This window comes from Pseudophryne corroboree, chromosome 2 (assembly GCF_028390025.1).
Source record: "Pseudophryne corroboree isolate aPseCor3 chromosome 2, aPseCor3.hap2, whole genome shotgun sequence".
In the NCBI taxonomy this organism is placed as follows: domain Eukaryota; kingdom Metazoa; phylum Chordata; class Amphibia; order Anura; family Myobatrachidae; genus Pseudophryne; species Pseudophryne corroboree.
The window spans coordinates 427,293,168-427,321,041 of record NC_086445.1 but is presented as its reverse complement, the minus strand read 5'-3'; the positions used below and the strand labels follow the sequence as shown (position 1 = coordinate 427,321,041).

Sequence of the window (27,874 nt, the reverse complement as noted above, 5' to 3'; positions counted from 1 at the left end):
TACCACCTTAGGAAGGAATTGGGAACGAGTCCTCAATTCCGCCCTATCCATATAAAAATCAGATAAGGGCTTTTGAATGACAAAGCCGCCAATTCTGATACACGCCTGGCCGACGCCAAGGCCAACAGCATGACCACTTTCCACGTGAGGTATTTTAGCTCTACGGATTTAAGTGGCTCAACCCAATGCGACTTCAGGAAATCCAACACCACGTTGAGATCCCACGGTGCCACTGGAGGCACAAACGGGGGCTGAATATGCAGCACTCCCTTAACAAAAGTCTGAACTTCAGGCAGTGAAGCCAGTTCTTTTTGGAAGAAAATGTACAGAGCCGAAATCTGGACCTTAATGGAACCCAGTTTTAGGCCCATAGTCACTCCTGACTGTAGGAAGTGCAGAAAACGACCCAGTTGAAATTCCTCCGTTGGGGCCTTCCTGGCCTCACACCAAGCAACATATTTTCGCCATATGCGGTGATAATATTTTGCGATCACATCTTTCCTAGCCTTAATCAGCGTAGGAATGACTTCCTCCGGAATGCCCTTTTCCTTCAGGATCCGGCGTTCAACCGCCATGCCGTCAAACGCAGCCGCGGTAAGTCTTGGAACAGACAGGGCCCCTGCTGCAGCAGGTCCTGTCTGAGCGGCAGAGGCCATAGGTCCTCTGAGATAATTTCTTGAAGTTCTGGGTACCAAGCTCTTCTTGGCCAATCCGGAACCACGAGTATAGTTCTTACTCCTCTCCTTCTTATTATTCTCAGTACCTTGGGTATGAGAGGCAGAGGAGGGAACACATACACCGACTAGTACACCCACGATGTTACCAGAGCGTCCACAGCTATCGCCTGAGGGTCCCTTGACCTGGCGCAATATCTTTTTAGCTTTTTGTTGAGGCGGGACGCCATCATGTCCACCTGTGGCCTTTCCCAATGGTGTACAATCATTTTGAAGACTTCTGGATGAAGTCCCCACTCTCCCGGGTGGAGGTCGTGTCTGCTGAGAAAGTCTGCTTCCCAGTTGTCCACTCCGGGAATGAACAATGCTGACAGTGCTAACACATGATTTTCCGCCCATCGGAAAATCCTTGTGGCTTCTGCCATCGCCATCCTGCTTCTTGTGCCGCCCTGTTGGTTTACATGGGCGACCGCCGTGATGTTGTCCGACTGGATCAGCACCGGCTGGTGTTGAAGCAGGGGTCTAGCCTGAATGGCCCTTAGTTCCAGAATATTTATGTGTAGGGAAGCTCCTGACTCGACCATAGTCCTTGGAAGTTTCTTCCCTGTGTGACTGCCCCCCAGCCTCGAAGGCTGGCATCCGTGGTCACCAGGACCCAGTCCTGTATGCCGAAACTGCGGCCCTCTAGAAGATGAGCACTCTGCAGCCACCACAACAGCGACACCCTGGCCCTTGGAGACAGGGTTATCAGCCGAAGCATCTGAAGATGCGACCCGGACCACTTGTCCAACAGATCCCACTGGAAGATCCTTGCATGGAACCTGTCGAATGGAATTTCTTCGTAAGAAGCTACCATCTTTCCCAGGACTCGCGTGCATTGATGCACCGACACCTGTATTTGTTTTAGGAGGTCTCTGACTAGAGATGACAACTCCTTGGCCTTCTCCTCCGGGAGAAACACTTTTTCCTGTTCTGTGTCCAGAACCATACCCAGGATCAGTAGACGCGTCGTAGGAACCAGCTGCGACTTTGGAATATTCAGAATCCAGCCGTGCTGTTGTAGCACTTCCCGAGATAGTGCTACTCTGACCAACAACTGCTCCCTGGACCTCGCCTTTATAAGGAGATCGTCCAAGTACGGGATAATTATAACTCCCTTTTTTCGAAGGAGTATCATCATTTCGGCCATTACCTTGGTAAATACCCTCGGTGCCGGGGACAGACCAACGGCAACGTCTGGAATTGGTAATGACAGTCCTGTACCACAATTTTGAGGTACTCCTGGTGAGGAGGGTAAATGGGGACATGCAGGTAAGCATCCTTGATGTCCAGTGATACCATGTAATCCCCTTCGACCAGGCTTGCAATAACCGCCCTGAGCGATTCCATTTTGAACTTGAACCTTCGTATATAAGTGTTCAAGGATTTAAATTTTAGAATGGGTCTCACCGAACCGTCTGGTTTCGGTACCACAAACATTGTGGAATAGTAACCCCGGCCTTGTTGAAGGAGGGGTACCTTGATTATCACCTGCTGGAAGTACCGCTTGCGAATTGCCACCAGTACTACCTCCCCTCGAGGGCAGCAGGCAAGGCTGATTTGAGGTAACGGCGAGGGGGAGTCGCCTCGAACTCCAGCTTGTATCCCTGTGATACTACTTGCAGAACCCAGGGATCCACCTGTGAGCGAGCCCACTGGTCGCTGAAGTTCCCGAGACGCGCCCCCACCGCACCTGGCTCCACCTGTGGAGCCCCAGCGTCATGCGGTGGACTCAGAGGAAGCGGGGGAAGATTTTTGATCCTGGGAACTGGCTGTCTGGTGCAGCTTTTTCCCTCTTCCCTTGTCTCTGTGCAGAAAGGAAGCGCCTTTGACCCGCTTGCTTTTCTGAAGCCGAAAGGACTATACCTGATAATACGGTGCTTTCTTAGGCTGTGAGGAAACTTGAGGTAAAAATTTTTCTTCCCAGCTGTTGCTGTGGATACGAGGTCCAGAGACCATCCCCCAAACAATTCCTCACCCTTATAAGGCAGAATCTTCATGTGCCTTCCAAAATCAGCACCGCCTGTCCACTGCCGGGTCCCTAATACCCTCCTGGCAGAATGGACATTGCATTAATTCTGGATGCCAGCCGGCAAATATCCCTCTGTGCATCCCTCATATATAAGACGACGTCTGTAATATGCTCTATGGTTAGCAAAATAGTATCCCTGTCCTGACAGGGTAATAGACCACGCTGCAGCAGCACTATCCATGCTGAGGCAATTGCAGGTCTCAGTATAGTACCTGAGTGTGTATATACAGACTTCAGGATAGCCTCCTGCTTTTTATCAGCAGGCTCCTTCAAAGTGGCCGTATCCTAAGACGGCAGTGCCACCTTTTTTGACAAACGTGTGAGCGCCTTATCCACCCTAGGGGATATCTCCCAACCTGACCTATCCTCTGGCGGGAAAGGGTACGCCATCAGTAACTTTTTAGAAATTACCAGTTTCTTATCGGGGGAACCCACGCTTTTTCACACACTTCATTCACTCATCTGATGGGGAAACAAAACACTGGCTGCTTTTTCTCCCCAAACATAAAACCCCTTTTTTGTGGTACATGGGTTAATGTCAGAAATGTGTAACACATTTTTCATTGCCGAGATCATGCAACGGATGTTCCTAGTGGATTGTGTATATGTCTCAACCTCGTCGACACTGGAGTCAGACTCCGTGTCGACATCTGTGTCTGCCATCTGAGGTAGCGGGCGTTTTTGAGCCCCTGATGGCCTTTGAGACGCCTGGGCAGGCGCGAACTGAGAAGCTGGCTGTCCCACAGCTGTTACGTCATCCAGCCTTTTATGTAAGGAGTTGACACTGTCGGTTAATACCTTCCACCTATCCATCCACTCTGGTGTCGGCCCCACAGGGGGTGACATCACATTTATCAGCATCTGCTCCGCCTCCACATAAGCCTCCTCATCAACCATGTCGACACAGCCGTACCGACACACCGCACACACACAGGGAATGCTCTGACTGAGGACAGGACCCCACAAAGTCCTTTGGGGAGACAGAGAGAGAGTATGCCAGCACACACCAGAGCGCTATATAATGCAGGGATTCACACTACCCACAGTGATTTTTCCCTTATAGCTGCTATAATACACAGATTTGCGCCTAAATTTAGTGCCCCCCCTCTCTTTTTAACCCTTTGAGTCTGAAAACTACAGGGGAGAGCCTGGGGAGCTGTCTTCCAGCTGCACTGTGAAGAGAAAATGGCGCCAGTGTGCTGAGGGAGATAGCCCCGCCCCTTTTTCGCAGACTTTTCTCCCGCTTTTTTATGGATTCTGGCAGGGGTATTTATCACATATATAGCCTCTGGGGCTATATATTGTGATATTTTTGCTAGATAGGGTGTTTTTATTGCTGCTCAGGGCGCCGCCCCCGCCCCCCCCCCCCCCCCCAGCGCCCTGCACCCTCCGTGACCGGAGTGTGAAGTGTGTATGAGGAGCAATGGCGCACAGCTGCAGTGCTGTGCGCTACCTTGTTGAAGACCGAAGTCTTCTGCCGCCGATTTTCAGGACCATCTTCTTGCTTCTGGCTCTGTAAGGGGGACGGCGGCGCGGCTCCGGGACCGGACGATCGAGGTCGGGCCCTGTGTTCGATCCCTCTGGAGCTAATGGTGTCCAGTAGCCTAAGAAGCCCAAGCTAGCTGCAAGCAGGTAGGTTCGCTTCTTCTCCCCTTAGTCCCTCGTAGCAGTGAGTCTGTTGCCAGCAGATCTCACTGAAAATAAAAAAAACTAAAATTATACTTTCTTTTCTAGGAGCTCAGGAGAGCCCCTAGTGTGCATCCAGCTCAGCCGGGCACAAGATTCTAACTGAGGTCTGGAGGAGGGTCATAGAGGGAGGAGCCAGTGCACACCAGGTAGTCCTAAAGCTTTCTTTAGTTGTGCCCAGTCTCCTGCGGAGCCGCTATTCCCCATGCTCCTTACGGAGTTCCCAGCATCCACTAGGACGTCAGAGAAAAGGATTTCGCACAAAACACTCGCCCGTGGGTATAAGGCCTAAGAAGGATTGCATATGTTTTACTGGCGGACGGGATGACGGCTGTCAATATCCCGACAGGGGCATCTTGCCCACCATAATGCTGGCAGCAGGGCGAGCACCAAGAGTCCCCTTGCGGGTTCGCCACGCTGCAGGCTCAGTGGCTCACTGAGCTCGCTACACGATCTGTTCCCACTCTATGGGTGTCGCGGTCATCCATGAATGGTAATAGTCCTGGTGAGCCGGGATTTTGCGGTCGGTATCCTGAACGCCAGGATCACGACAGCCGGCATTTTAACTGCAACCCCCTAAGAAGTTAAGAGTGCGACCCTAGCCACCACTATACAGCAAATTTCCAAACCAAAGTGTACATTTTAACAGTCTTAGGAAGGAAAAGGAGTGGAGTGTTGGTTCAAAAATTGGAAAAATTCTGTAACCTCTAGTTATCGTGGTTGCACTGCCCCAAAACTGCTGTGCCTCTGCTTAAACTATGCTTCATATTTGTTAGTGTCCTGGATTTCTCTCCTCTTACTGCATTATGTAGCATGTGCTTTTAGCAAACACTTAACTCACTATAGACAAAAATATTTAAATGAAAACGCCTTTTGCCTTCAAATATGAATTCCATCCATGAGCAGATTGTAGAAATGAATGATACCATACACATGTACAGTATGTCAGATGTACTGTATACACATGCATAGCAGATGTTTAATTGACCCGACAATAGAAAACATTTTCTAAAACATGGCATCAAGGAGAGCGCATTTACCTGGCTTTGGCTGATTTTCCAGCTGAGCTTCTGGCTGCTCACACCACAGCTTGTAGTTTGGGTTATTTAGGAAGCGTTTAGTGAGGCCACAACTCAGACATCTCACAACAGTCTGCCGCTGCCCCCGACGTTCTGTGTGGAAAGCAAGGTTTTTGATTTCTAAAAACCGCCTATTGAGTATACAATGAAGATAAACAAGTGCTGAGTATAAATGAACACAATGGGGTAAATTTGTTTTTTAGAACTGGTGTTGCTCATAGCAACCAATCAGATTCTACTTAACATTCCTCTAGCTGCTCCTGGTAGATAGAACATGACTGGTTGCTATGGGCAACCAGTTCTAAAAAACGAAAGAAAAAAAAAAAAAAACTCCAGACTTAGTAAATTTACCCCAATGTTACTGCAGACTAGGAAAGTTTTTTTTTTGTTTGTTTTTTTAAATGATGTGGATTGGTGTTATGCAATAAATATTTTGGGATGACCTTCACCAGGTTTTAAAAAGCGTACTACTTACTTACTTACTTTTTTGTCTGACAGTACATGTGATTCCAGAAAGAAGGAGAGAACTACACCTCTTACAAATGGTTCTTTTGATAGATGGATCCCTAGAAAAAGATAATAAGATATTACAAACATGTCATTAGGCAGCTAAATATTCAAGGTGCCCTCTCAAAAAGGGACTGCAGAGTTGTATTCACAATCAAAAGGCCTTTTAATTAAAAAAAAAAAAAAAAAAAAAAAAGTACAAACTGCAAATCTGTAGAGCAAATGTGGTTTTGTGACTGTAAAGAGGTCCATTTACTAAGCCTTGATTGGAGATGAAGTCGCTGGAGATAAAGTACCAGCTAATCGGCTCCTAACTGCCATGTTACAGGCGGTGTTTGAAAAAATAAGATTTTAAACCTACCGGTAAATCTTTTTCTCGTAGTCCGTAGAGGATGATGGGGACTCCGTAAGGACCATGGGGATAGACGGGCTCCGCAGGAGACATGGGCACTTTAAGAACTTTAGGTATAGGTGTGCACTGGCTCCTCCCTCTATGCCCCTCCTCCAGACCTCAGTTAGAGAAAACTGTGCCCAGAGGAGACGGACAGTACGAGGAAAGGATTTTTGTTAATCCAAGGGCAAGATTCATACCAGCCCACACCATTCACACCGTACAACTTGTGATATACTAACCAGTTAACAGTATGAAAACAACATAGCATCAGTCCGAGACCGATGAAACTATAACAATAACCCTTTAGTAAGCAAAACTATATATAAGTCATGCAGAAGTAGTCCGCACTTGGGACGGGCGCCCAGCATCCTCTACGGACTACGAGAAAAAGATTTATCGGTAGGTTTAAAATCTTATTTTCTCTTACGTCCTAGAGGATGCTGGGGACTCCGTAAGGACCATGGGGATTATACCAAAGCTCCCAAACGGGCGGGAGAGTGCGGATGACTCTGCAGCGCCGATTGAGCAAACAGGAGGTCCTCAGCCAGGGTATCAAACTTCTAGAATTTTGCAAAGGTGTGTTTGTACCCGACCAAGTAGCAGCTCGGCACAGCTGTGGTGCAGAGACCCCTCGGGCAGCCGCCCAAGAAGAGCCCACCTTCCTAGTGGAATGGGCCTTGATCGATTTTGGCAACGGCAATCCAGCCGTAGAATGAGCCTGCTGAATCGTGTTACAGATCCAGCGAGCAATAGTCTGCTTTGAAGCAGGAGCACCAACCTTGTTGGCTGCATACAGGACAAACAGCGCTTCTGTTTTTCTGACTATAGCTGTTCTAGCCACGTAAATTTTCAAAGCCCTGACCACACATCAAGGGACTCGGAATCCTCCAAGTCTCGCGTAGCCACAGGCACCACAATAGGTTGGTTCATATGAAAAGATGACACCACCTTAGGCAAAAATTGAGGACGGGTCCGCAATTCCGCTCTATCCATATGGAAAACCAGATAGGGGCTTTTAGGAGACAAAGCCGCCAATTCAGACACTCGCCTAGCCGAAGCCAAGGCTAACAACATGACCACCTTCCAAGTGAGATATTTTAACTCCACCGTTTGAAGTGGTTCAAACCAGTGCGACTTAAGGAAACTCACCACCACATTAAGGTCCCAAGGCGCCACCGGAGGTACAAAAGGAGGCTGAATATGCAGCACTCCCTTCACAAAAGTCTGTACTTCTGGGAGAGAAGCCAATTCTTTCTGAAAGAAAATGGATAAGGCCGAAATCTGAACCTTAATGGAGCCTAATTTTAGGTCCAAATTCACTCCAGTTTGTAGGAAGTGAAGGAAACGGCCCAGATGGAATTCTTCCGTAGGAGCATTCCTGGCCTCACACCAAGAAATATACTTTCACCATATATGGTGATAATGTTTAGCTGTCACGTCCTTCCTAGCCTTTATCAGGAGTAGGAATGACCTCATCCGGAATGCCCTTTTCTGCTAGGATCCAGCGTTCAACCGCCGTGCCGTCAAACGCAGCCGCGGTAAGTCTTGGAACAGACAGGGCCCCTGTTGTAACAAGTCCTGCCTTAGAGGAAGAGGCCACGGATCTTCTGTGAGCATCTCCTGCAGATCCGGATACCAGGCCCTTCGGCCAATCTGGAACAATGAGAATTGTCTGTACTCCTCTTTTTCTTATTATTCTCAACACCTTTGGGATAAGAGGAAGAGGAGGAAATACATAGACCGACTGGAAAACCCACGGTGTCACTAGGGCGTCCACAGCTACCACCTGAGGGTCTTTTGACCTGGCGCAATACCGCTGTAGCTTTTTGTTTAGCCGGGACGCCATCATGTCTATCTGGAGCAGTCCCCACTGACTTGCAATCTGTGCGAAGACTTCCCGATGAAGTCCCCACTCTCCTGGATACAGGACGTGCCTGCTGAGGAAGTCTGCTTCCCAGTTGTCCACTCCCAGTATGAACACTGCTGACAGTGCGCTTACATGATTCTCCGCCCAGCGAAGAATCCTGGCGGCTTCCGCCATCGCCACTCTGCTCCTTGTGCCGCCTTGGCGGTTTACATGAGCCACCGCAGTGATGTTGTCTGACTGAATCAGAACTGGTAGGTCGCGAAGTAAGGTCTCCGCTTGACGAAGGGCGTTGTATATGGCCCTCAGCTCCAGGACGTTGATGTGAAGATAAGTCTCTTGACTTGTCCAAAGTCCTTGGAAGTTTCTTCCCTGTGTGACTGCTCCCCAACCTCGGAGGCTCGCGTCCGTGGTCACCAGATCCCAGTCCTGAATGCCGAACCTGCGGCCCTCTAGAAGGTGAGCACTCTGTAGCCACCACAGGAGAGATACCCTGGCCCTGGGGGACAGGGCGATCAACTGATGAATCTGTAGATGTGACCCGGACCACTTGTCCAGTAGGTCCCATTGGAAGGTCCTCGCATGGAACCTGCTGAAGGGAATGGCCTCGTACGATGCCACCATCTTTCCCAGTACTCCAGTGCAGTGATGCACTGACACCTGTTTTGGCTTTAATAGGTTCCTGACCAGGGTCATGAGTTCCTGAGCCTTTTCTATCGGAAGATAAACCATTTTCTGGTCCGTATCCAGAATCATGCCCAAGAAGGTCAGACGAGTCGTAGGAACCAGCTGCGACTTCGAGATATTGAGAATCCAGCCGTGTTGCTGTAACACTTTCAGTGAAAGTGACACGCTGCTCAGCAACTGCTCTCTTGATCTCGCTTTTATGAGGAGATCGTCCAAGTACGGGATAATTGTGACACCCTGCTTGCGCAGGAGCACCATCATTTCCGCCATTACCTTGGTGAAAATCCTCGGGGCCGTGGAAAGCCCAAACGGAAACGTCTGAAATTGGTAATGACAATCCTGTACAGCAAATCTCAGGTACGCCTGATGAGGTGGATATATGGGAACATGAAGGTATGCATCCTTTATGTCCAGGGATACCATAAAATCCCCCCTTCCAGGCTGGTGATGACCACTCTGAGCGATTCCATCTTGAACTTGAACCTTTTCAAGTATAGGTTCAGGGATTTTAAATTTAAAATGGGTCTGACCCAACCGTCCGGTTTCGGGACTACAAACAGGGTTGAGTAATATCCCCTACCTTGTTGAAGTAGGGGAACCTTGACCACCACCTGTTGAAGATACAATTTGTGAATTGCATTTAACACTAACTCCCTTTCTGGGGGAGAAGCCGGCAGGGCCGATTTGAAAAACCGGCGAGGAGGCACCTCTTTGAATTCCAGCTTGTAACCCTGAGAAACAATTTCTATTGCCCAGGGATCCACCTGTGAGTGAACCCAGATGTGGCTGAAAAGTCGAAGACGTGCCCCCACTGGGGCGGACTCCCGTAGCGGAGCCCCAGCATCATGCGGTGGATTTTGTAGAGGCCGGGGAGGACTTCTGTTACTGGGAACTAGCTGTGTTGTGCAGCTTCTTTCCTCTGCCCTTACCTCGGGCAAGAAAGGACGCACCTCGTACTTTCTTGTTTCTCTGTGACCGAAAGGACTGCATTTGATAATGTGGCGCTTTCTTAGGCTGTGAGGGAATAGAAGGCAAAAAAAATTGGATTTACCAGCTGTAGCCGTGGAGACCAGGTCCGAGAGACCTTCTCCAAACAATTCCTCACCCTTGTAAGGCAAAACCTCCATATGCATTTTTGAGTCGGCATCACCTGTCCATTGCCGGGTCCATAGGACTAGTCTAGCAGAAATCGACATAGCGTTGACTCTAGAACCCAGTAAAGCAATGTCTCTGAGCATCTCTCATATATAAGACAGCATCTTTTATATGTCCTAGGGTCAATAAGATGGTATCCTTATCCAGGGTCTCAATCTCCACTGATAAGGTATCTGTCCACGCGCTACAAACCCAAGCCGACGCTATCGCCGGTCTGAGTAAGGTACCAGAGTGTGTGTAAATGGACTTTAATGTAGCCTCCTGCTTGCGATCAGCAGGATCCCTGAGTGTAGCCGTATCTTGGGATGGCAGTGCTACCTTTTTGGATAAGTGTGTCAACGCTTTGTCCACCCTAGGGGAGGATTCCCACCGTATCCTGTCCTTAGCCGGGAAAGGATACGCTATAAGAATCCTTTTGGGAATCTGCAGTTTTTTGTCTGGAAATTCCCACGCTTTTTCACACAACTCGTTCAGCTCATGAGAAGGGGGAAAGGTTACCTCAGGTTTCTTCCCCTAATACATGTGTACCCTCGTGTCGGGGACAGGGGGGTTCCTCTGTGATATGCAAAACATCTTTTATTGCAATAATCATATCGAATACATTTAGCCAATTTTGGCTGCAACTTTGCATCATCGTAGTCGACACTAGAGTCAGAATCCGTGTCGGTATCAGTGTCTACTATTTGGGATAGTGGGCGCTTTTGAGACCCCGAAGGTCCCTGCGACATAGGGACAGACACGGGTGGACTCCCTGGCTGTTCCCTAGCCTCAGCTTTGTCTAATCTTTTTAACCTCAGACATGTCGACACATGCGTACCGACACACCACACACACACACACACACGGAATCCTCTTATCTGAAGACAGTTCCCCCACAAGGCCCTTTGGAGAGACAGAGAGTATGCCAGCACACACCCAGCGCTAATGACCCAGGAAATAAAAACACACAATATGTTTACCCAGATAGCGCTGTAATCTGTATATTGCGCCAATTATGTGCCCCCCTTCTTTAAAACCCTCTTTCACCGTGGATAAGCAGGGGAGAGTCCGGGGAGCTTCCTCAGCGCTGTGCTGTGGAGAAAATGGCGCTGGTGAGTGCTGAGGAAGAAGCCCCGCCCCCTCGGCAGCGGGCTTCTGTCCCGCTCAAACATCGAAAAAACCTGGCTGGGGCTCTTTATATATACAGTGCCCAGCTGTATATATATATATATATATATATATATATATATATATATATATATATATATATATATATATATATATATATATATATATATATATATATATATATATATATATATATTTATTGTGTACAAAAGGTGCAGATAGCGCTACAACCTGAATATTCTATAACCAGATATCCCTAAAATGGGAGATCATAAATTACGCATGAGTTAGTGCAAAACAAAATTATTTTAAAATTAGTTTAAAATTAATAAAAACACTCCCAAGGTTAATGGTGTCGCAACCAGATTTCAAAATGTCCAATTCCCAAAGGAACTCAAATTTCAAAATTGTTCTAGTGGTAAATCGGTTGCGCCTTCAGTGTTTGTATGTAAATTGTTGCAAATCCTTGAGTGATAGTTAAAATGTGCGTACCAGACATACGTAGAACATTCGCCTTGTTTGAGGTATCTTTGCATCTGGATAATCCTTACTCGTACTGATTCTCCATTCCCATCCGTCCAAGCGTTGGTGTGGAGTTTGTACGTATATGCAAAAAATGTGTGTCAGAATGCTGCTCTTAAACAAAGTGACTTGGTGCTATATTTCGTGCAACTTTAACAGTAAAGTGAATATGTGCAAAGAAAAGTGCTGTACGTGCTTGTTATATATATATATATGAATAAAAATATGAATAAATACGAATAAATATTTTATTTTATTTTACTGGCAGTGTGCAAATTCCCTTAGGTAATGTGCTTATATACCACTTATTGAGGGTGCAACACCATATGGCTCAGTAGTCAAAAGGAGCACTTACATCTAGAGTTGAAATGATTTAATAGGATGCTGCCATCATTCCATCATCAGACTTATGGACCTTAAAAAAAGGGTTCCCATGTGGGATGGAAAAAAGCCTCTGATAGTGTAGTATTATTTAAAAAACATTTAATAATACATAAAACGACAAAAAACATACAGATGGACTCGTACAATTTTAAAAATGCATATAAGCTTATCTGTTAATTCCTCAGATAGGAGCGGAGTGCCGGTATATGCCCTGGGCATATACCGGCACTCCGCTCCTATCTGAGGAATTAACAGATAAGCTTATATGCATTTTTAAAATTGTACGAGTCCATCTGTATGTTTTTTGTCGTTTTATGTATTATTAAATGTTTTTTAAATAATACTACACTATCAGAGGCTTTTTTCCATCCCACATGGGAACCCTTTTTTTAAGGTCCATAAGTCTGATGATGGAATGATGGCAGCATCCTATTAAATCATTTCAACTCTAGATGTAAGTGCTCCTTTTGACTACTGAGCCATATGGTGTTGCACCCTCAATAAGTGGTATATAAGCACATTACCTAAGGGAATTTGCACACTGCCAGTAAAATAAAATAAAATATTTATTCGTATTTATTCATATTTTTATTCATATATATATATATATATATATATATATATATATATATATATATATATATATATAACAAGCACGTACAGCACTTTTCTTTGCACATATTCACTTTACTGTTAAAGTTGCACGAAATATAGCACCAAGTCACTTTGTTTAAGAGCAGCATTCTGACACACATTTTTTGCATATACGTACAAACTCCACACCAACGCTTGGACGGATGGGAATGGAGAATCAGTACGAGTAAGGATTATCCAGATGCAAAGATACCTCAAACAAGGCGAATGTTCTACGTATGTCTGGTACGCACATTTTAACTATCACTCAAGGATTTGCAACAATTTACATACAAACACTGAAGGCGCAACCGATTTACCACTAGAACAATATATATATATATATATATATATATATATATATATATATATATATATATATATATATATATATATATATATATATATATATACATACATATATACACACATACACACACACACACACACACACACACACACACACACATTTGCCAGAAAAAATAAGAATTTACTTACCGATAATTCTATTTCTCGGACTCCGTAGTGGATGCTGGGGTTCCTGAAAGGACCATGGGGAATAGCGGCTCCGCAGGAGACAGGGCACAAAAAGTAAAGCTTTATGATCAGGTGGTGTGTACTGGCTCCTCCCCCTATGACCCTCCTCCAAGCCTCAGTTAGGATACTGTGCCCGGACGAGCGTACACAATAAGGAAGGATTTATGAATCCCGGGTAAGACTCATACCAGCCACACCAATCACACCGTACAACCTGTGATCTAAACCCAGTTAACAGTATGATAACAGAGGAGCCTCTGAAAGATGGCTCCCTACAACAATAACCCGATTTAGGTAACAATAACTATGTACAATTATTGCAGATAATCCGCACTTGGGATGGGCGCCCAGCATCCACTACGGACTCCGAGAAATAGAATTATCGGTAAGTAAATTCTTATTTTCTCTATCGTCCTAGTGGATGCTGGGGTTCCTGAAAGGACCATGGGGATTATACCAAAGCTCCCAAACGGGCGGGAGAGTGCGGATGACTCTGCAGCACCGAATGAGAGAACTCCAGGTCCTCCTTAGCCAGGGTATCAAATTTGTAGAATTTTACAAACGTGTTCTCCCCCGACCACGTAGCCGCTCGGCAGAGTTGTAATGCCGAGACCCCTCGGGCAGCAGCCCAAGAAGAACCCACCTTCCTTGTGGAGTGGGCATTTACCGATTTTGGCTGTGGCAGGCCTGCCACAGAATGTGCAAGCTGAATCGTACTACAAATCCAGCGCGCAATAGTCTGCTTAGACGCAGGAGCGCCCAACTTGTTGGGAGCATATAGTATAAACAGTGAGTCAGATTTCCTGACTCCAGCTGTCCTTGAAATGTATATTTTTAAAGCTCTGACAACGTCCAACAACTTGGAGTCCTCCAAGTCGCTTGTAGCCGCAGGCACTATAATAGGCTGGTTCAGATGAAATGCTGACACCACCTTAGGGAGAAAATGCGGACGAGTCCGCAGTTCTGCCCTGTCCGAATGGAAAATCAGATATGGGCTTTTGTAAGATAAAGCTGCCAGTTCTGACACTCTCCTGGCCGAAGCCAGGGCTAGTAGCATGGTCACTTTCCATGCGAGATATTTCAAATCCACATTTTTTAGTGGTTCAAACCAATGAGATTTGAGAAAGTCCAAAACAACATTGAGATCCCACGGTGCCACCACAGGGGGCTGTATATGCAGTACTCCCTTAACAAAGGTCTGGACTTCAGGAACTGAAGCCAATTCTTTCTGGAAGAAAATCGACAGGGCCGAAATTTGAACCTTAATAGATCCCAATTTGAGACCCATAGACAATCCTGATTGCAGGAAATGTAGGAATCGACCCAGTTGAAATTCCTCCGTCGGAGCACTCCGATCCTCGCACCACGCAACATATTTTCGCCAAATGCGGTGATAATGTTGCGCGGTTACTTCCTTCCTTGCTTTAATCAAGGTAGGAATGACTTCTTCCGGAATGCCTTTTCCCTTTAGGATCCGGCGTTCAACCGCCATGCCGTCAAACGCAGCCGCGGTAAGTCTTGAAACAGACAGGGACCCTGCTGAAGCAGGTCCCTTCTCAGAGGTAGAGGCCACGGATCCTCCGTGATCATCTCTTGAAGTTCCGGGTACCAAGTCCTTCTTGGCCAATCCGGAGCCACGAGTATCGTTCTTACGCCTCTTTGCCGTATAATTCTCAATACTTTTGGTATGAGAGGCAGAGGAGGAAACACATACACCGACTGGTACACCCAAGGCGTTACCAGCGCGTCCACAGCTATTGCCTGCGGATCTCTTGACCTGGCGTAATACCTGTCCAGTTTTTTGTTGAGGCGAGACGCCATCATGTCCACCATTGGTCTTTCCCAACGGGTTACAAGCATGTGGAAAACTTCTGGATGAAGTCCCCACTCTCCCGGGTGAAGGTCGTGTCTGCTGAGGAAGTCTGCTTCCCAGTTGTCCACTCCCGGGATGAACACTGCTGACAGTGCTATCACATGATTCTCCGCCCAGCGAAGAATCCTTGCAGCTTCTGCCATTGCACTCCTGCTTCTTGTGCCGCCCTGTGTTTACATGGGCGACTGCCGTGATGTTGTCCGACTGGATCAACACCGGTTTTCCTTGAAGCAGAGGTTCTGCCTGGCTTAGAGCATTGTAGATTGCTCTTAGTTCCAGAATGTTTATGTGAAGAGACGTTTCCAGGCTCGACCACACGCCCTGGAAGTTTCTTCCTTGTGTGACTGCTCCCCAGCCTCTCAGGCTGGCGTCCGTGGTCACCAGGATCCAATCCTGTATGCCGAATCTGCGGCCCTCCAATAGATGAGCACTCTGCAACCACCACAGAAGAGATACCCTTGTCCTTGGAGACAGGGTTATCCGCTGGTGCATCTGAAGATGCGACCCTGACCATTTGTCCAGCAGATCCCTCTGGAAAACTCTTGCGTGGAATCTGCCGAATGGAATTGCTTCGTAAGAAGCCACCATTTTTCCCAGGACTCTTGTGCATTGATGTACAGACACCTTTCCTGGTTTTAGGAGGTTCCTGACAAGTTCGGATAACTCCTTGGCTTTTTCCTCCGGGAGAAAAACCTTTTTCTGAACCGTGTCCAGAATCATCCCTAAGAACAGCAGACGTGTTGTCGGAATTAACTGGGATTTTGGAATATTCAGAATCCACCCGTGCTGCTTTAGCACTTCTTGAGACAGTGCTAGTCCCATCTCTAGCTGTTCTCTGGACCTTGCCCTTATTAGGAGATCGTCCAAGTATGGGATAATTAATACGCCTTTTCTTCGAAGAAGAATCATCATCTCGGCCATTACCTTGGTAAAGACCCGAGGTGCCGTGGACAATCCAAACGGCAGCGTCTGAAACTGATAGTGACAGTTCTGTACGACGAACCTGAGGTACCCCTGGTGTGAGGGGTAAATTGGAACGTGGAGATACGCATCCTTGATGTCCAAGGATACCATAAAGTCCCCTTCTTCCAGGTTCGCTATCACCGCTCTGAGTGACTCCATCTTGAACTTGAACTTTTTTATGTACAGGTTCAAGGATTTCAGATTTAGAATAGGTCTTAAGCCCAGTACTCACGGGCCGATATAGGAGAGATGTGTGCTGAGCGAAGCGCTCAGCACACATCTCTCCTGCCGCTCAGCACAGCGCGATCTGTGCTGAGCGTGCGGGGGGAGACGGGGGGGCCGCTCACTTCTCCCAGCGGCTGTAATGAGCGACCCGCTAGATTGGCCTGCATGCAAGCCAATCTAGCAGCGGCGATAGCGATGTGCGGGGCCGCGCATCGCTATCGCCGAGGGGGCTACACACGGAGCGATCATCCCGATATTCTAAGCAATCTAGTCAGATTGCTTAGAATATCGCTCCGTGAGTACCCCCCTTTACCGAGCCATCCGGCTTCGGTACCACAAAGAGTGGAATAATACCCTTTTCCTTGTTGTAAAAGGGGTACCTTGACTATCACCTGCTGAGAGTACAGCTTGTGAATGGCTTCCAAGACCGTCACCCTGTCGGAGGGGGACGTTGGTAAAGCAGACTTCAGGAAACGGCGAGGTGGAGACGTCTCTAGTTCCAACCTGTAACCCTGAGATATTATCTGCAGGATCCAGGGATCCACCTGCGAGTGAGCCCACTGCGCGCTGAATTCTTGAGACGACCCCCCACCGCCCCCGAGTCCACTTGAGAAGCCCCAGCGTCATGCTGAGGCTTTTGTAGAAGCGGGGGAGGGCTTCTGTTCCTGGGAAGGAGCTGCCTGTTGCAGTCTCTTCCCCTTTCCTCTGCCTCGTGGCAGATATGAATATCCCTTTGCTCTCTTGTTTTTAAAGGAACGAAAGGGCTGCGGCTGAAAAGTCGGTGTCTTTTTCTGTTGGGGAGTGACTTGAGGTAAAAAGGTGGATTTCCCGGCTGTAGCCGTGGCCACCAAATCCGATAGACCAACACCAAATAACTCCTCCCCTTTATACGGCAAAACTTCCATATGCCGTTTTGAGTCCGTATCACCTGACCACTGTCGCGTCCATAAACTTCTTCTGGCCGAAATGGACATAGCACTTACCCGTGATGCCAGTGTGCAAATATCCCTCTGTGCATCACGCATATAAAGAAACGCATCCTTTATTTGCTCTAAAGACAGTAAAACATTGTCCCTATCCAGGGTATCAATATTTTCAATCAGGGACTCTGACCAAGCTACCCCAGCACTGCACATCCAGGCTGTCGCTATAGCTGGTCGTAGTATAACACCTGTATGTGTGTATATACTTTTTTGGATATTTTCCATCCTCCTATCTGCTGGATCTTTAAGTGCGGCCGTCTCAGGAGAGGGTAACGCCACTTGTTTTGATAAGCGTGTGAGCGCCTTGTCCACCCTAGGAGGTGTTTCCCAGCGCGCCCTAACCTCTGGCGGGAAAGGGTATAAAGCCAATAACTTCTTTGAAATTAGCAGTTTTTTATCGGGGGCAACCCATGCTTCATCACACACCTCATTTAATTCATCTGATTCAGGAAAAACTATAGGTAGTTTATTCACACCCCACATAATACCCTGTTTTGTGGTACCTGTAGTATCAGCAATATGTAACGCCTCCTTCATTGCCAAAATCATATAACGTGTGGCCCTACTGGAAAATACGGTTGATTCGTCACAGTCGCCACTGGAATCAGTGCCTGTGTCTGGGTCCGTGTCGACCGACTGAGGTAACGGGCGTTTTACAGCCCCTGACGGTGTTTGAGGCGCCTGGACAGGTGCTGATGGATTGTCCGGCCGTCTCATGTCGTCAAACGACTGCTTTAGCGTGTTGACACTATCCCGTAATTCCATAAATAAAGCCATCCATTCTGGTGTCGACTCCCTAGGGGGTGACATCCCCATATTTGGCAATTGCTCCGCCTCCACACCAATATCGTCCTCATACATGTCGACACACACGTACCGACACACAGGGAATGCTCTTAAAGAAGACAGGACCCCACTAGCCCTTTGGGGAGACAGAGGGAGAGTTTGCCAGCACACACCAAAAGCGCTATATATGACAGGGATAGCCTTATAATAAGTGCTCCCTATATAGCTGCTTTAATATATATAATTTAGCCACAATTTTGCCCCCCCTCTCTTGTTTTACCCTGTTTCTGTAGTGCAGTGCAGGGGAGAGCCTGGGAGCCTTCCTGACCAGCGGAGCTGTGTGAGGAAAATGGCGCTGTGTGCTGAGGAGATAGGCCCCGCCCCTTTTTCGGCAGGCTCGTCTCCCGCTCTTTAACGGATTCTGGCAGGGGTTAAATATCTCCATATAGCCCCCGGAGGCTATATGTGAGGTATTTTATGCCAAAAAATAGGTTTACATTGCTTCCCAGGGCGCCCCCCCCCAGCGCCCTGCACCCTCAGTGACTGCCGTGTGAAGTGTGCTGAGAGCAATGGCGCACAGCTGCAGTGCTGTGCGCTACCTTAAGAAGACTGAGGAGTCTTCTGCCGCCGATTTTGGACCTTCTTCTCTTTTCAGCATCTGCAAGGGGGCCGGCGGCGAGGCTCCGGTGACCATCCAGGCTGTACCTGTGATCGTCCCTCTGGAGCTAATGTCCAGTAGCCAAAGAAGCCAATCCATCCTGCACGCAGGTGAGTTCACTTCTTCTCCCCTAAGTCCCTCGTTGCAGTGATCCTGTTGCCAGCAGGACTCACTGTAAAATAAAAAACCTAAGCTAAACTTTTCTAAGCAGCTCTTTAGGATAGCCACCTAGATTGCACCCTTCTCGGACGGGCACAAAAACCTAACTGAGGCTTGGAGGAGGGTCATAGGGGGAGGAGCCAGTACACACCACCTGATCATAAAGCTTTACTTTTTGTGCCCTGTCTCCTGCGGAGCCGCTATTCCCCATGGTCCTTTCAGGAACCCCAGCATCCACTAGGACGATAGAGAAAGAGGTTTTATTGCTGCCCAGGGCGCCCCCCCTGCGCCCTGAACCCTTACAGTGACTGCCGTTTGTGTGTGCTGTGTGGGAGCAATGGCGCACAGCTTTACTGCTGTGCATTACCTCAATGAAGATCTGAAGTCTTCTGCCGCCTCTGAAGTCTTTTCTTCTCATACTCACCCGGCTTCTATCTTCCAGCTCTGCGAGGAGGACGGCGGCGCGGCTCTGGGACGGACGGCGAGGGTGAGACCTGCGTACCGATCCCTCTGGAGCTAATGGTGTCCAGTAGCCTAAGAAACAGAGCCTAACATTAAAGCAGGTCTGTTTCTCTCCCCTCAGTCCCTCGATGCAGGGAGTCTTGCCATCAGGCTCCCTGAAAATAAAAAACCTAACAAATATGCTTTCTTTCAGGAAACTCAGGAGAGCTCCCTATAATGCACCCTGTCTCCTCTGGGCACAGTAGTAAACTGAGGTCTGTAGGAGGGGCATAGAGGGAGGAGCCAGTGCACACCCATACCTAAAGTTCTTTCTTAAAGTGCCCATGTCTCCTGCGGAGCCCGTCTATCCCCATGGTCCTTACGGAGTCCCCAGCATCCTCTAGGACGTAAAAGGGTTTTCATTCCTATATTCATACATGTCAATACCTTCTACCCCAGAGAGCATTATTCGTTACAAACATCGGTATTTTCATATCTCAACATAAACCATACAACCTCACAGTATATTATTTACATTTAGGCTGGCATGGAAAACCCCCGACAGACCTTGCCTGCCTCACATTTCACCACAGTGAGTACAATGCTATCCTCTGGAGGCTATTATACAACACAGGACCACTAGTGATGGTTAGAATGTAGCGGGACATCACACCTGACAGCTAATATATAGCAGTACCCAAGTATCAATGAGGTGGGATGTTGACGGGAGTAGGAAGTAACATGTAGCTGACCAATCACAGTAGACTGTACAAACCAGGATCTATCAGACAGGTGTAAGTTCAGTAACTGCTCCCAGTGGCTCTTCCCAGTAATCGGGTCCAATACTTTAAAAACTGTGTTCACAAAGACCCACTTTCCACATCCGGTCCCCTTAAGAAACTATGTATAGAGTTTTTTGGTTTGTTTTTGGGTTAGTAACACAGTATCCAAGTAAATATTATGAATTTGAACATATAGCAAACTTACTGTCTCAGCACTAAGCGCTTGCTAATCGTTCGTTCTGTATGGCAATAAAATCGAGCAAGTTCCACATTCTCTGGGTTTTGAGCCAAAACACAATGTGCAGCCTTGGAACAGGAAAAAGTAAAAGTTAGGGATTACAGTTAACAGAAAATCGTTGATTTTCTAAGCAAGAAGAGACACACAAAGCAACACTGGGAATATACAGTTGTTGTGTAATTTTGCCCCGTTGGAAGATATCCAGCCAGATCTCTTCTGGAACAACTGGGTTGGAGAAGAACTGTCCTCACACACTGATAGCTGGGATCATCTCCTGATTGCATTCCCAAACATGTCTAATAAATTGATTTAGATTATAGCAGTGGTTTCCAAACTGGGTACCTCGCTCACTTGCAGGGGTGTCTTGGATTGGTGGTCGAGGGCCAAATCAAATTATTTATAGTCAATGTAATAGGCAAAATCAGTGCTTGTAGCTTACAATCATAAAATAGGATTTTAATACCTACCGGTAAATCCTTTTCTCTTAGTCCGTAGATGATGCTGGGGAAGCTTCAAGAACCATGGGGTATAGACGGGATCCGTAGGAGACATAGGCACTTTAAGACTTTAAAAGGGGTGTGAACTGGCTCCTCCCTCTATGCCCCTCCTCCAGACTCCAGTTATAGGAACTGTGCCCAGGGAGATGGACATTTCGAGGAAAAGGATTTAATTTTTAAACTAAGGTGAGATACATACCAGCTCACACCTCAAACACGCCGTACAACATGGCATTTAACAACAACGCATGCAACGGCATGACCAACATCAGCCACAGACTGACTGTACTAAACTCAACATGAGTGTAACCAAAACCAAACTGCAGATACAGCCCGCACAGGGACGGGCGCCCAGCATACTCTATGGACTAAGAGAAAAGGATTTACCGGTAGGTATTAAAATCCCATTTTCTCATAGGTCCTAGAGGATGCTGGGGAAGCTTCAAGAATCATGGGGCTTATACCAAAGCTCTATAACGGGCGGGAGAGTGCGGATGAATCTGCAGCACCGATTGACCAAACAAGAGGTCCTCCTCAGCCAGGGTATCAAACTTGTAAAACTTTGCAAAGGTGTTTGAACCCGACCAGGTAGCAGCTCGGCAAAGCTGTAATGCAGAGAAGCCCACCTTTCTGGTAGAATGGGCTTTTACCGATTTTGGTAACGGCAATCCTGCCGTAGAATGAGCCTGCTGAATTGCATTACAGATCCATCGTGCAATAGTCTGCTTGGAAGCAGGAGCCCCAATCTTGATGGGAGCCCACAGGATAAACAGAGCCTCTGTTTTCCTAATCTGCGCCGTTCTGGCGACATAGATCTTCAAAGCTCTGACCACATCGAGAGACTTAGACTCCGCCAAGGCGTCAGTAGCCACTGGCACCACAATAGGCTGGTTTACATGAAATGAAGAAACCACTTTTGGCAGAAATTGCTGTCGAGTTCTCAACTCTGCTCTATCAGCATGGAAGATTAAAATAAGAATTTACTTACCGATAATTCTATTTCTCGTAGTCCGTAGTGGATGCTGGGGACTCCGTCAGGACCATGGGGAATAGCGGCTCCGCAGGAGACAGGGCACAAAAGTAAAAGCTTTAGGATCAGGTGGTGTGCACTGGCTCCTCCCCCTATGACCCTCCTCCAAGCCTCAGGATACTGTGCCCGGACGAGCGTACACAATAAGGAAGGATTTTGAATCCCGGGTAAGACTCATACCAGCCACACCAATCACACTGTACAACCTGTGATCTGAACCCAGGTAACAGCATGATAACAGCGGAGCCTCTGAAAAGATGGCTCACAACAATAATAACCCGATTTTTGTAACAATAACTATGTACAAGTATTGCAGACAATCCGCACTTGGGATGGGCGCCCAGCATCCACTACGGACTACGAGAAATAGAATTATCGGTAAGTAAATTCTTATTTTCTCTAACGTCCTAAGTGGATGCTGGGGACTCCGTCAGGACCATGGGGATTATACCAAAGCTCCCAAACGGGCGGGAGAGTGCGGATGACTCTGCAGCACCGAATGAGAGAACTCCAGGTCCTCCTCAGTCAGGGTGTGCCCCTGACCAAGTATCAGCTCGGCAAAGTTGTAAAGCCGAGAGCCCTCGGGCAGCCGCCCAAGATGAGCCCACCTTCCTTGTGAAATGGGCATTTACATATTTTGGCTGTGGCAGGCCTGCCACAGAATGTGCAAGCTGAATTGTACTACACATCCAACTAGCAATCGTCTGCTTAGAAGCAAGAGCACCCAGTTTGTTGGGTGCATACAGGATAACAGCAAGTCAGTTTTCCTGACTCCAGTCGTCCTGGAAACTATATTTTCAGGGCCCTGACAACATCTAGCAACTTGGGGGTATATTTACTAAGCTCCCGATTTTGACCGAGATGCCGTTTTTTCATCAAAGTGTCATCTCGGTAATTTACTAAGCACTAATCACGGCAGTGATGAGGGCATTCGTAATTTTTTGCAAGTTCAGGTAAAAAATTACGAATGAATACACCATCGGTCAAAACGCGGCTGTTTAAGTATGAATCTCGGTCATTTACTAAGAAGTGCAAAGCAAAAAAAGAACAAACACTGCCGTGAAAAATTACAACTCGTAAAAAAGTGCTAAAAAAAAAAAAAAAAAAAAAAAAAAAAACAGACCTGCTTTTTTTATTCGTGATTGGATAGGCATGCACGGATCCATGAGATCCGTGCATGTATATCAGTGGGAAGGGGTGGGAAAGTGCTTATTTTTTCAAAAAAAAATTGCGTGGGGTCCCCCCTCCTAAGCATAACCAGCCTCGGGCTCTTTGAGCCGATCCTGGTTGCAGAAATATGGGGGGAAAAATGACAGGGGTTCCCCCATATTTAAGCAACCAGCATCGGGCTCTGCGCCTGGTCCTGGTCCCAAAAATACGGGGGACAAAAAGAGTAGGGGTCCCCCGTATTTTTAAAACCAGCACCGGGCTCCACTAGCTGGACAGATAATGCCACAGCCGGGGGTCACTTTTATACAGTGCCCTGCGGCCGTGGCATCAAAAATCCAACTAGTCACCCCTGGCCGGGGTACCCTGGGGGAGTGGGGACCCCTTCAATCAAGGGGTCCCCCCCCCCCCAGCCACCCAAGGGCCAGGGGTGAAGCCCGAGGCTGTCCCCCCCCCATCCAATGGGCTGCGGATGGGGAGGCTGATAGCCTTTGTTGTAAAAGAAAAGATATTGTTTTTAGTAGCAGTACTACAAGTCCCAGCAAGCCTCCCCCGCATGCTGGTACTTGGAGAACCACAAGTACCAGCATGCGACGGAAAAACGGGCCCGCTGGTACCTGTAGTACTACTACTAAAAAAATACCCAAAAAAAGACAAGACACACACACCGTGAAAGTATAATTTTATTACATACATACACACATACATACATACTTACCTTAAGTTCCCACGCAGGTCGGTCCTCTTCTCCAGTAGAATCCAAGGGGTACCTGTTGAAGAAATTATACTCACGAGATCCAGGGGTCCAGGCTCCTCGGGAAATCCAGGGGTAATCCACGTACTTGCATAAAATAAGAAAACGGAAAGCCGAGCCACGAACTGAAAGGGGCCCCATGTTTTCACATGGGACTCCTTTCCACGAATGCCAGAAAGCCACTCTGACTGATGTCTAAGTGGGTTTCTTCAGCCAATCAGGGAGTGCCACGTTGTAGCACTCTCCTGATCGGCTGTGTGCTCCTGTACTGAGTGACAGGCAGCACACGGCAGTGTTACAATGTAGCGCCTATGCGCTACATTGTAACCAATGATGGGAACTTTCTGCTCAGCGGTGACGTCACTTTAGGTCAACCGCAGGGCAGAAAGTTCCCATCATTGGTTACAATGTAGCGCATAGGCGCTACATTGTAACACTGCCGTGTGCTGCCTGTCAGTGAGGACAGGACCACACAGCTGATCAGGAGAGTGCTACAACGTGGCGCTCCCTGATTGGCTGATGAAACCCACTTAGACAGAAGTCAGAGTGGCTTTCTGGCATTCGTGGAAAGGTGACCCATGTGCAAACATGGGTCCCCTTTCAGTTCGTGGTCGGGACACCGTTTTGTTTTTTTTGTCAAGTACGTGGATTACCCCTGGATTTCCCGAGGAGCCTGGACCCCTGGATCTCGTGAGTATAATTTCTTCAACAGGTACCCCTTGGATTCTACTGGAGAAGAGGACCGACCTGCGTGGGAACTTAAGGTAAGTATGTATGTATGTGTGTATGTATGTATGTAATAAAATTATACTTTCACGGTGTGTGTGTCTTGTCTTTTTTTGGGTATTTTTTTAGTAGTAGTACTACAGGTACCAGCGGGCCCGTTTTTCCGTCGCATGCTGGTACTTGTGGTTCTCCAAGTACCAGCATGCGGGGGAGGCTTGCTGGGCCTTGTAGTACTGCTACTAAAAACAATATCTTTTCTTTTACAACAAAGGCTATCAGCCTCCCCATCCGCAGCCCATTGGATGGGGGGGGACAGCCTCGGGCTTCACCCCTGGCCCTTGGGTGGCTGGGGGGGGGGGGGGACCCCTTGATTGAAGGGGTCCCCACTCCCCCAGGGTACCCCGGCCAGGGGTGACTAGTTGGATTTTTGATGCCACGGCCGCAGGGCACTATATCAAACTGACCCCCGGCTGTGGCATTATCTGTCCAGCTAGTGGAGCCCGGTGCTGGTTTTAAAAATACGGGGGACCCCTACTCTTTTTGTCCCCCGTATTTTTGGGACCAGGCGCAGAGCCCGATGCTGGTTGCTTAAATATGGGGGAACCCCTGTTATTTTTTCCCCCCATATTTTTGCAACCAGGATCGGCTCAAAGAGCCCGAGGCTGGTTATGCTTAGGAGGGGGGACCCCACGCATTTTTTTTAATTATTTTACAGTGTTTAATTAAAAAAAAAAAAAAAAAAAATAAACCCCAGCACGGATCACACAGATCCGGCCGAGATTGATTGTAAAAAAAGTCGGCAGCGTTTTGCTAATCACTGCCGTAAAAATAGGTAAAAAACCACGAATGACATCGACATCGGAAGAAAAGAAAAACCCGAATACGACAGCTTAGTAAATCCATCGTAATCAATTCAAAAAGTTGCAGTTTTACACTGTCGATGTCATTCGTGATTGAACTTTGACCTTTTTTCGGAAATTACGAATCTTAGTAAATTTACCCCTTGGAGTCCTCCAAGTCCCTAGTAGCCGCAGGTACCACAATAAGCTGGTTCAGGTGAAACACTGACACCACCTTAGGGAGAAACTGGGGACGAGTCCGCAGCTCTGCCCTGTCCGAATGGACAATCAGATATGGGCTTTTGTGAGACAAACTCCGCCAATTCTGACACTCGCCTGGCCGAGGCCAGGGCCAACCGCATGGTCACTTTCCCTCTTGTGAGAGGCGTGCATTATAAAGTGAGGCTTGGCTTATTAAGTGAGTTTGTAACAGCAGCAGGTGAGTTAGAATACAGCAACAGGTGAGTTTTAAAATACACCAAGTAACACACAAATTTGCAATACCATTCACATCTGATACAATGTTTGGCCTTGTGCAGTGCAATGGATGTAAAGCATTTGTTTGGAAAGAGGCAGCGTGGAGACTCAGCTGCTGTCCAATCTGTGAGCAATTTTCTCTGCTGAAGGAGGAGATAGCAAAACTGCATGCTGAGATTTGTAAGATGTCTGTGTCTTTGAAGCCTCCACTGCCTCAGAGAGCCACCAGAAGACATTCTGCCTGGACTACTGTGGGCTCTCAAGGGCAGAGGTTTCCAGAGGGACACAGACACCTCCCGCAAGCGGTGACACTGCAAAACTCGTATGCTACTCTTGCAGGGCTGGAAGATACAACTAATAGAGGCACTACAGAACAGGAGGATATGGGGACATCTACCAACCATAGGAACAGGAAATGGAACAGGAAAATTGAATCTCCAAAAAGGACTGCACTTCTTTTGGGAGATTCCATTATTAGAGGAATACATCTGGGAAATGCAAATGAAGTAGAGAAACAAGTAAGGTGCTTACCTGGAGCCACAGCTCCAAGGGATAAAGAGCGCATGCTAAGAATTGTGAAGGCAGCAAGAAAAGATGGGGAGGTGGATGTCATTGTCCACCTAGGGACAAATGACCTGGCAAATGCAGAACTCATTGCTGTAAAAGATGAATTTAGGAAGTTAGGGACTGCTCTGAAGCAGGTGGCAACCACTGTATCTTTTTCAGAAGTATTGCCAGTACACAGAGGGGAAGACAGAACTCATTGCATCAGAAACTTCAATGTTTGGCTAAGGACATGGTGCAATGAGGAGAGATTTGGATTTATAGGCCATAGTCACACCATCTGGCAAGATAGGAGCTTATACAAAAGTGACGGCCTGCACCCATCTTCAACGGGAACGAAAATACTAACTGAACAGTTTGGATGCTTCATCAAGAGCTATTTAAACTAACAAAGGGGGGCAGTGAACCAAATAGGAATAAAGAAATCTGCTCCCCCAACACAGAGGTATTGTTTCTGCAGGCAAAGGGAATAGGAAGCATATCCACAGCAACAGAAGATAATTCAGATCAAAACCAAATAAAAATAGGCAGAGAGAAGAACATAGCTAGGAACAGAAAAAGCACAAACAAAACTCTAAAAGCTATGTGTGCAAATGCTAGGAGCTTAGGAAATAAAATCCCAGAACTAACTGCAATAATGACAAGGGATGATCTAGACATTGTGGCAATTACAGAGTCATGGTACAATGAAAATCATGACTGGGACATAGCTATACCGGGATATACTTTGTTTAGGAAGGACAGAATTGGAAAAATCGGGGGAGGGGTAGCAATGTATGTAAAAAATGCCATAAATACTACATTAATACAAAGTATTGAAGAAAAAACTGAGGCCCTTTGGGTGACCATAGAAACAGGGGAAAAGTTGATTATTCGTATTGGCGTGATATACAGGCCACCAGGTCAGGAAGAGGAACTTGACAAAAACCTATTGCAGGACATAACTAAAATGGCATTAAAAGGAGAGGTAATAATCATGGGAGACTTTAATCTTCCTGATGTAAACTGGGAGGTGTCTGTTGCTAGTTCCACTAGAAGTAGGAACATTTTAAATTCCCTTCAGGGAGCATCCCTCCACCAATTGGTGAGGGAGCCCACTCGGAAAGACGCAATATTAGACTTAATACTTACAAATGGAGACAGATTATCAGACGTAAAAGTGGGTGAAAACCTCGGATCCAGTGATCATCAAGCAGTATGGTTCAGCATTAAGACAGAGACTGACTCGTCCCATACAAAAACAAAGGTGTTGGATTTTAGGAAGGCTGATTTTGTAGGGATGGGAAAATGTGTAAGCGATTCTTTGGCAGAGTGGAGGAACTTGGAAACAGTGCAGGAGAGGTGGAAAACATTCAAATGTGCAATATTGAAGGCAACAGACCTTTGTATCAAAACTGTTAGGAAAAACACAA

General features: G+C 47.2%; 1 protein-coding gene across 1 annotated transcript in view; it reads right to left on the bottom strand.

Annotated features, from left to right (window-relative positions):
* RPP21 (ribonuclease P/MRP subunit p21) overlaps nt 1-27,874 on the bottom strand; it is an 81,349-nt gene that overhangs the window by 8,837 nt on the left and 44,638 nt on the right. Inside the window, exons 3-5 of the mRNA XM_063953594.1 lie at nt 20,376-20,476; nt 5,994-6,076; nt 5,472-5,603 (exon numbers count right to left, since the gene is read on the bottom strand). Of these exons, the coding sequence (XP_063809664.1) occupies nt 5,472-5,603; nt 5,994-6,076; nt 20,376-20,476 (316 nt within the window). The remainder of the gene's footprint in view (nt 1-5,471; nt 5,604-5,993; nt 6,077-20,375; nt 20,477-27,874) is intronic.